Here is a 10115-nt window from a genome sequence, read left to right on the forward strand (position 1 = left end):
GGGTGCTCTCAGAGTTCGGGTTCGACACTGAACCAGTTAAGACATACATTTCATTCTTCCCAGTAACTCATTACTTTACGTTGATGCTCCTTTGTGCGTGCACAGTTGCATTTAGTGGTCGCACGCCCACTTACTTTATCCCCCCTTTCCCACCATTAGCTCCATCACAGACCCCTGTCCGACCTCCAGCTGTTCTTCCCTAATCTGCAAAATTCTATTGCTTGTGAGGCCAGAATGAGCAACTTCCAGACCAGCTGTGTGGCAACGTGGGGCACACGTCCTTGCCCCCGGTGAGACAAGGAGTCCACTATTCCTGTGAAGCAGAATTAAGAGAAAACAAGGCTGTTCACTCACCAAGCGAAGCTGAAAGTGTTGGAATTAGCACTCATTGATTGCTTTGGCTAAACTCATATCTGGCCCTTGCACTAATATACTGGATTCCTATTGCTAAACCAGTCAACCTACAGCACCTTCTCAGCCTGAACAATGAAGGGGCGAGTGGCTTATTCAGATTTTGCTCTTCATTAACACTAGCGGCGAGACAGGCGGACACGGCTCCGATCCCGCCGCTTCCCCACCGCCCCCCTCCGGCACTAGAGCGGCCCGGCCTCCCCTCCTCCCGGCCCGCCGGGGCCTTCAATGCCGGCGCTGCTTCCGGGGCGATCGGCCGCGCCTGCCCCAAAGTGGCGGAGCCTCAGCGGTACCGAGGGGACGAAGTGGAGGAGGACGCGGGCTGCGCCTCGTTGGCTGCACCTCGTTGGCTGCACCTCGTTGGCTGCACCTCGTTGGCTGCGGGCTGAGGGGAAACGCCGCGGAGCTCCGCGGGTGGCCGCAGGCAGCGGGGCGGGCAGCCGCGCGGGGCCTCAGCTCGGCGGGAGAGCGGCGTGGCCATGGAGGAGCCCGAGACGGAGCCGCCGCTGACGGTCAGGGCCGGGGCCGCTGCTACGGGCCGGGCTGGGCCGGGCTGGGCCGGACCGCCCGTCCCCTTCCGTTCCCTTCCCTTACCTTCTGCCCCCCGCTCTCCTCTCCCTTCCCGCAGGTGGTGCCGGGCGCCGACCCGGCCCGGACGCAGCTGTGCTTCGAGTGGGGCCCCGCCGAGATGCTGCTGTGCGAGACGCTCTTCGGCCGGAGAGGTGGGGAGCGGCGCGGGGCGCCGGGAGGCAGCGCGGGTCCGGACACGGCGGGTGGCGGCGCTGCGGGCGGCGGGGACGGAGCGCCGGGCCCGTCCTGCGTCTTCGTGGTCCGCAGGGATCAGGACATCTACATGGAGACGCTGCGGAAGCTCTTCAACGAATCCCACGGCATCTTCGTCGGGCTGCAGCGCTGCGAGGAGGAGCGAGCCGGCAGGGCGAGGAACGCGCAGTGAGCGGGGCCGGGAACGCGGGATGCACAGAAAAGGGACCGTGGCTGAAGCAGGAGCGCTCAGTAAATGATCCCTGTTTGTCTTTGGCAGATTAGTCCAAGTGAGCAAAAACTACCGCTCGGTCATAAGAGCCTGCATGGAGGACATGCACCAGGCTGCGAGTAAGTCTGTTGCGCTGCAGTAGATGCTATTTGTGATTATAAGAATAAGATTTCACTTGGAAGTTGTTGTAGCTACTGAAAAACGGCATGTACAAACTCCAGTAATTAGCAGGATTCCATTTTCCATCACTGAGATTTCCATGTTGGTTCATCGTCTCGTGGCTGATTTTGGGAAGACTTGTTGTCTTTTCATGTCATGAGTTGTAGTTTCACAGAAAAACGAGTCAAAATTAACAGCTTGCTCCCCTGAAGCAGCGAGAGAACTCGCTCTGTCTTAACATCCTCGTCCTGTAAATGTACCAGATTTATACAGAGTCCTGAAAGCTTAGCTTAGCTTTATCAGCTGTGTACACGATTGGGGCCAGCGAGTGGTCAGGGACTGCATAATGAGCTCAGAAAGTTGTGTGAAACTTGTAAATACATGCTTCTTGACTCGGTGTGTTTTTCACTCAGTTTCAGCCCGGGACTCTGCCCTGCACAGCCAGTACAGCGTTCAGGTAATGCAGTCACATCCACGTAGTTGCACAAATACTGGTTAGTAAAGCCCTGAAGACCAGCACTGGCTGTAGTTTTGTTGTACAAACTGCACTGATGTTGCTTAATTGGCCTTTTGCTCTTTCTGTGCTCTCTGACTCTCAGGAGACTAAAAACGCTTAAAGTAACACTTTCTGTGCTGCTCTGCGTGCCCGAGGAGCGATTACTGTTGCATTTCAATACACAAACAGCCGATATTTTCTAAAGTGGTGTGTGTAGAGAAGTTACGGCCTGTTTCTGCCTTTTGATTTGTGTCTCTGGAACATCAATTCGATGTTTCTTGTCCACAAAAACCGATGGCTGTGGGCAGCGCGTTCAGCTGTGTGGTTAAAACTAAATAACGGGAACAGTTATGAGCCTGAAACACCGCTCTGCTCTTTGGCAGGTTTCTATTCTCTCTGCCATGGAGCTGATCTGGAACCTGTGTGAGATTCTGTTTGTTGAAGCAGCACCAGGTGAGCAGCGAACAGTTCTGATGTTAAAACTGAAGGTGGTCTCGTTTGCCTAATAGTTGTTCAAAGTGTAGATAGTGCGCATGGTGCTGCATTTTAATCCTTACTGTGGAGAGTATGAGAAGCAGCACTAAACTCTAATACCTCTTCTGCCTCAGAAAATTGCGTTTGTTGTATTAAATTATATCAAGATGCATTCTACTTTGCACGGCCTTATTTCTCACAGAAGCTCAATAAAGAGATAACTGAAAAGAGGGATTCATAAATCATAGATTATTTAAGCTTACCAGCAGATTTCATCCTCATATTTAGTTAATGAGGTGATGGTTGTGGTGGCAATGCTGAGTCGTGGCTTGGAGCAGTGATGGAGCCCCTGGTGGGAAGGCAGGGCCAACCCCGGGGAGGTCAGTTGTGTGCAACGCAATGCACTGAGTGACCAGAAGGGATGGAGCCAGGACCCAGCCCCTTCCCAGACCTACTTTAAGACAAGGGGATCTCTGTGGAGATTCCTGCGTACCTGAGGCTTTCCAAAGGCTTTTTTTCCTCCATTTCTGTTTCCATGGCTGCTGCATTTGCCACATTACTATTATTACTGTACTTTTCATCACGTGATAGCGTTAGAATGGTAAATTAAACAAAAACGTTTAAGGATGTTTTGGCATTTCAACATTTATGATGTGAATGAATTTTATTTCTTCAAGTAACATGTTTAGGTTTTCTTCTGCTCTGTCTAAAACTTGTCATGTGGAGCCTCGTGCTCCTGCAGCTTGGCTACCTGGGGAACTCTGTGCCTTTGTAGTTTGAATGTGGCAGATGGAAATTGCTTAGTAAATCTCATCTCATGATTGCCAGACCATTAAGGTTAGAAGCATATAAAGTAACTGCCTGGGGACAGTTTGGGGACTAACAATGATACCTTCTCTGTGTAAAGCTGGTCCTCTCCTGCTTCGTCTCCTTGACTGGGTTCAGCTTCACATCTGTGATGTAGACAACATGGTCCGTGAAGTTCTGAGCAGTGAAAATCCATCAAAACACAAGCTCTTCTGGAACGTGGTGAGTATGGCCCCCTGTAACGTTCTTAGATGAAAAGAAGTCGTGCCTACGTGCCTTGTATTCCTCTTCCCTTCTCAGCACTGTAGTACATCTCAAAAACCGGTACCTGAGACGCTGCTTCTGTCTGTATAGTTTTAAGATGAAGCTTTGTCAAGGTCATAGAATCACTCAGGTTGGAAAAGACCCGAAGGGTCATCAAGTCCAACCAGCACCTAACCATGCTACCCTACCTACCTACCAACCCTCCGCTAAGTCATGTTCCTGAGCACCACATCCAAATGGTTTTTAAACACATCCAGGGATGGTGACTCAGCCACCTTTCAACTTCATGATTCACAGAGGCTGTATATTCAGATTAGCAGGGCCTAACGTTGAAATCTTGTAACTCTACGTGACTTTCTTGAAGATTCTCCTGATATTCCACCCGGGTGCGTGGTAGCCTTGCACAGCTTGGTGCTCACAGACGTGCTTTCTGCAGGTGGATATCTTTGTACTACAAGGCCGAATGGATGAAGCACGTCACTTGCTCTCCAAGGAAGCCATTGCAAATCCCGCATCGATGAACATGTACAAAATCCTGGATGACTTGATGAAGAAGATGCCTGTGCCCAGTGTATGTACAAAGCAGATTTGTTTTCTCCATTGATTTTTTTTTTCCTTTAGTTCCATTAAGAGGAGATAAGAGTGATAACAGAACTAGTCCAGTCTGTTTCACCTGTGCTTTGGCTCCTGTAACATCACAGGCTGCTGACCATTAAAACATCTGTTGTAATCCTTTACAGTAAAGATACTTGTCTCAGTTACCCAAGAGACCCAAGTACACAGCCGAAAATCTGTTAGGTGGTAAAGAAACATAATCAGAAGGGATGTTTGTGTAGCAAGATACATTGCTGGGTTACCTGAAACTGTTCCTCTGAGACCTTACAGGGAAGTCTTAGAAGACCTTACCTGCAGGTTTTCTTCTGTTGCAGTGATCTCCTTGTGGAGGACAAATTGCAGCTGCATCTTTCACTGGTTGTCTGGGAGTCCTTTTCCTTTATTTAGATACACAAAACAAAACACTTCAAATGCAACTGGAGAACAAGGAAAAAGCTGACAGCAGCCTCCTTGCCTTTTTAGCATGGATAAGTGTGAGTTCAGACCAAATACCTGTTCTGACTTGGTGTTTCTTTTACGCCTCTTATTCCATTCAGCTTGGTAACACCCAAACACTGACTGAGATGGAGCTGAAATGGCAGCACTGGCACGAAGAATGTCAACGTTATCTACAGGATGGAACCTTTGCTTCCAATTCCCACATGGAATCCATCTGCAAGGTGTGTCTTGGTTGAGAAGGAAGGAAACTGGACAAGGATTGTTGTGTACTTCAGAAGCCACGCGTAGACATAAGTTACTTTAACATGTTAAATCATCTGTTCATTAGATCAGCTCTGCAGATTGTTCTCCTGTCCCAGCTCTTCATTAAACTGTAAACTTTACAAAATAGGAGTAGTGCCTTTAACAAGGTGAGGTGCAGCTGTGTGCGCTGCTGAGTTTTCTGTTTTTGTTCCCGTTAGATCCTGCTGGGCGATGAGAATGCCATACTAGAAAGGAAGGAACTCATGACTACCTGGTACCACTTTCTGGTTACTCGACTCCTGTATTCGCATCCAACTGTGAAGCCAATGGAGCTGCGGTTCTACGCACAGGCAAGAAATACGATTATCGTTATGTTCTCCAGTTTAATTAATGCACAGGAAGATTCCGGTACTTCAGGAAAGCTTTGGGAGGCCGATGTCTCACAGAAACTGCGCGCCCAGAACACTTCCTAGAGTTTTTAAATGCTCTGAGAGGCTGATACAGAACAAACAGTGGTTGAGGACATGGTCTCTTTAGTGTCTAGTGTCACACGTTTTGGTCCTCAAATTGTTTTTCCCATTTCCCTAATGCTACGATGTTGCTTCTTGGATGGTTCAGTCTCTGTGATGCACACTCCCATAAAACAGTGTAAATGAGGATACTGTATCAAAACTAATCATTTTCCTTCTATCGCAACTGTTTTTTAACTGTGTCTTTTAATCTTATTCCAGTCCAGCATGGACTTGTTCCTGGGTGAAGAAAGCAGCCCTGAGCCTCTAGACACAATTTTAATGGCAGCCTTTGAATTTGAGCTTCACCAAGTGATCAAGGAGTGCAGGTTGAGTCCTTGAGTTTTTGTTTCTCTAGCTCTGTTGTATTGCTCCCAACAGCATTTGGGGTTGAGGATACGGGTGCAGCCACCTGAACATCCCTTCAAAGAACGTAGCAAGAATACGCAAAGCGAGTAGCAGCTAGAAGTATTCCATTAGTCCTGGGACACTGCAGCCAGGCGCTACCCTGTAATATAGCCTCTATGTGCACAACCTCACGCGTTCCATGGCAGTGATAAGCTAAGCATCGTCTTTGTTTTGCTTGTTTCAAATACAGCATTGCTTTGAGCAACTGGTGGTTTGTGGCTCATCTGACTGACCTTCTGGATCACTGTAAGCTCCTGCAGTCTCACAATCTCTAGTAAGTATTGATTTGCACCGATTATTCAGTCACTCAGAAGTAAGAATGAGTGAAACAGCACATCAGTTTTGGTGAAAAAGGAGCACCTTGGGCATTTACAGAAGATGGAACACAAAGGAGCTGCGTCAGACCAGACACTCTTCAGAAGCAGTTGCTGTCCTGATTAATTTGACAGGCAATTCAACAGCACTTCAGCAGCACGTTAGGGTTTAAATATATTTTTAGCTGAAGTATTATCAACGGCTCAAATGTTTATCATTATTTGGAAATAATGAGAAACTCATCTCCAAAGAGTCTCCATACATAAGTTTTCAACAAACTTAAGTATGAGCAATTCTGCTATTTGCATTCACCTGATGTTTCAGTTTCTTGTAACATAATGACTGCTTTATTTGCTAAATGCAAGCTTAGGCTTAATAAAATTATTGTATCAAGATAACCCAGCAGAAAACATCCTGCAGGTGCTTCTGAAATCCAATAAGGATGTTTTCCTGATGAGGTACAGATAGTAATGCCTGTTTCTTTTCTTTCTTCATTCCCTCCCCAGCTTTGGTTCAAACATGCGTGAGTTTCTGTTACTAGAGTACGCCTCAGGACTCTTCTCCCATCACAGGTAGCGATCTTTTGTCTTTGTTTCCCCCCCCAGACTCCATAGCAGGACAGGAAAAGAAAAAAAGCATAATAATAAAATGAAAAAGCAAAACTTAATCCAGGGTTAGAATTTGAGCATTCGATTAAAACCCGTCGGGTGTGTAAACCAGGACAGAATGGCTCCTGCCTCTGTGACAGTTCTGGTACGCTGCATTTTTGGGATGCAGGTATTCCAAAGTTGTGTAATAGACAGATGGTAGAAAGTAAAAACCATCTCAGGTCCAAAAACTGTGTTAATCAGAATCAGTTATTATTAATGCAGACTCATTTAATGCTACTTTTCTTTCCTGTTATGTTTAAGATTTGAAGTTCTTGACTTTTTCCTCCCCCCATCCCCTCAGTCTGTGGCAGCTGGGGGTGGATTACTTTGACCACTGTCCAGAATATGGCAGGGTCTATTTGGAACTTCATATTGAGCGGATACCCCTTAACACAGAACAGAAGGCCCTCAAAGTGCTGAGGATCTGTGAGCAGAGACAGATGCACGAACAAGGTGACTACCTTAAATTTCACTGTTTTATAGTGACAACTGAAACTACTGAAGTTGATTTTTTTCCCTTTTCTCCTGTGTTTTCTCCAAAGTCCGAAGCATCTGCAAAATCATGGCCATGAAAGCTCTGCGAAATAATCGCTTGGGCTCTGCCCTGTCTTGGAGCATCAGAGCCAAGGATGCAGCTTTTGCTACGCTAATATCAGATAGGTGAGTCTATGGTCAGAAGCTCTCAGGTGACTTTCGCTGTAGGGGGCTGGTAGGAGTGGGAAGAAGGCAGCCGTCCTGGGAAGGTCCCACTGCAGACAAAGTAAGGTCATCTTTCCCTCAGACCAGGTGTCTGCTTCTGGGCTACAGAATGACATCCCTGGTTCTTGTCACCTGCAATAACCTGGCTGCTTTTTTCCTACACCACTGTGCTCCAGGAGATCTACAGATTAAACAGATTTGAAGATGAAATTCAGCTGTATGCTAAACGTGCCCACAAAGGGATGAGTAGATACAAAGAAACATAAAGATCAGCCTCCCTGTAAGCCTTTGCTGCGTTTACTTTCTCCATAGATTCCTTAAGGACTACTGTGAAAGGGGATGCTTTTCTGACCTAGACCTCATTGACAATTTGGGACCATCCATGCTGCTTAGTGACCGGCTGACATTTCTTGGTGAGAAGCACCTAATTTTCAGGTTGTTCTGTTACTTATAATGCAGCTACCCCGACACAGTTTATCTCCTAACAAAGATCCCCTTTTCCATTTAAACAGCAAAGCCTTTCACACCTCTCAATCTGAGGTATCAGGAAAAAAAAAAGAACATAGAATATCCTGAGCTGGAAGGGACCCACATCTTTTCATATCTTTTGCTTCATGAGAGCAAACTGACTCCTTAACACCCATTAATCCCAGCTGGTGCTGTTCCGACAAACCCTAATGCCTTTTTAATGCCTTTTACCCTTCCAACACCCACGTGTAGGGAAGTACCGTGAATTCCACCGTCTGTATGGGGAGAAGCGGTTTTCTGAAGCTGCCAGGCTACTTCTGATGCTGATGACTGCTCACATCGCCCCTTGCTCCTTCTGGATGACCCTGCTGACAGATGCCCTTCCCCTGCTGGAGCAGAAAGAGGTGAGGATGCTGGTCAAACAGGACAAAGACACCCCACATCCATTCTTTTCTTCCTGAGAAGTTATCTCAAAGCAGTCACTCTCTACACTTAATGTCCCCAGGGTAGGACTGTTCATAGTAGATCAAGAATTGCATAGTACTCCTAGTGTCTTATTGAGGGCAGAGGGGAATCAGGATGACAAATAACTTAGAGTAAGATCATCATTGCTTTTAGAAAGCAGCAGCCTGTCCAGGTCCTGCTGTAGGGCCTTCATACCCTCAGGCAGACTGACACTTCCTCCCACCTTGGTATCATCTGTGGACTTAGTGAAGGTGCACTCGATCCCCTCACCCAGAGGATCAGAAAAGATATTAAACAGGATGTGCCCTGTAACGCAATGGAAAGCACGGCAGTGATAGCAGAGTAGCAGGTGAGGACATACCCAAACGCAGCAGCTACAAACACAGAAATGAAGGTTCATACTCAGGTATGCAGAGGACTCAGAGAGATGCCCTCACTTTTGCTGCCAGACCTTAAATGAGGGCTGGGAAGGGGTGGATCTTGGCTCCACCCGTTCATCACTCAGAGCATTGCATGCAGCTGAGTCCTCCTGGATTGGCCCTGCCTTCCCATCAGGTGCTTCATCACTGCTTCAAGCTGTGACTTAGCGTTTCTGCTACAGGCCCTAATGCTGACCCCAGTACTGACCCCTTCTGCCCTGAACTGTCCTGTGAATGAAAGGTCAGAACCAGTCTATGGGAGCATGAATGCATTCTCTTTCTTCTCAATTAAGTTGTATTCTCAGGCTGTATGATGTTCAGTGTAGTCATTTTCATGAAAATACTTCCATTTCCACAGGTCATATTTTCAGCAGAGCAGACGTACGAATTGATGCGATGCCTGGAAGATCTGACAGCAGGGAAGCTGGATAAGCAGAAGTTCCAGGTACCTCCTGTTTTGATGACAACTGGGTGATAAATCAGTGGGGTTGTGGGACAGTCAAGGAACTGAACATTAAACCTGTTCGTAGATGGGGCAGAAACAAGGGAGAGCCTGAGTTCCTGAGGCTGGTACTTTTGGCCAGCAAACTGAGGCATCAGCATAGGATAATTAAGCATACACAAAAATAACGCAGTGCTTCCATTCCTGAGTGTTCTGTTGATGTGGATTAGATGCTTTTCCAAGATAAATGTTAGAAATTATATGGACAATGAAAAGCTGAGATGTTGTCACACAACAGCTCAGGTTATTCTAGACACAGAACAGAGAGACATTTGCTACACATGCAAGAGAAAGAGGAAGGTTTGGTAATTCTGTCTGTAGGCAACTTAAGAAATGTAGCTTTACCCATTTTGTGGAGATCCCAATGACAGGTAAACATATTTTCACTCTTAATGACCTGCGTATTTATTTTTCAAAACCCAGAAGGAAAAGCAGCTCGTTACTGCAGGCACTGATCTAACCCAAACTGTGCTTTTAGGATGATGATGTTGAGACCATGAAAGTGGAAATGCTGAGACTTGCCCTTGCACGAAATCTTGCACGAGTCATTGTCAAGGAAGGCACACTGGAAGGATCTTGAAGACAGTAACGTGTGATTTTACTCTCTGTGGGTTATTGTACATAAACATGACTGGTTTTCTAAGAATAAAGGTCTTGTTTTGCATATTGCTTGACGTGATCTTGTCTTTCAGAAAAAAGAACTTTAAAAATGGTACAGTTTCTCCTGGGGTTGCTTGCTGCTACTCGGTCTGGCCATCCTCCCCTTCTGACAGACCCCC

General features: G+C 46.9%; 1 protein-coding gene across 1 annotated transcript; it reads left to right on the forward strand.

Annotated features, from left to right (window-relative positions):
* Positions 1-787: 787 nt before the first annotated feature.
* On the forward strand, positions 788-10045 carry NUP85 (nucleoporin 85). Its single transcript, XM_072351743.1, has 18 exons — positions 788-923; positions 1040-1362; positions 1454-1524; positions 1978-2021; positions 2444-2513; positions 3442-3563; positions 4042-4176; positions 4757-4879; positions 5120-5251; positions 5633-5739; positions 6009-6092; positions 6640-6705; positions 7085-7236; positions 7326-7443; positions 7795-7895; positions 8203-8354; positions 9193-9279; positions 9815-10045. The coding sequence occupies exons 1-18, from the start codon at positions 891-893 to the stop codon at positions 9914-9916; spliced, it is 2022 nt and encodes a 673-aa protein (XP_072207844.1). The 5' UTR covers positions 788-890; the 3' UTR covers positions 9917-10045.
* Positions 10046-10115: the final 70 nt, after the last annotated feature.

The sequence above is a fragment of the Excalfactoria chinensis genome, chromosome 17 (genome assembly GCF_039878825.1).
Source record: "Excalfactoria chinensis isolate bCotChi1 chromosome 17, bCotChi1.hap2, whole genome shotgun sequence".
In the NCBI taxonomy this organism is placed as follows: Eukaryota; Metazoa; Chordata; class Aves; order Galliformes; family Phasianidae; genus Excalfactoria; species Excalfactoria chinensis.

Bases quoted from the DNA above. Each gene is read 5' to 3' on its own strand.
- NUP85 (XM_072351743.1), top strand. From the start codon at position 891: ATGGAGGAGCCCGAGACGGAGCCGCCGCTGACG. The intron at 4,177-4,756 runs GTATGTACAAAG...TATTCCATTCAG, and splicing joins AGAAGATGCCTGTGCCCAGT to CTTGGTAACACCCAAACACT. The intron at 6,706-7,084 runs GTAGCGATCTTT...CCATCCCCTCAG, and splicing joins GGACTCTTCTCCCATCACAG to TCTGTGGCAGCTGGGGGTGG.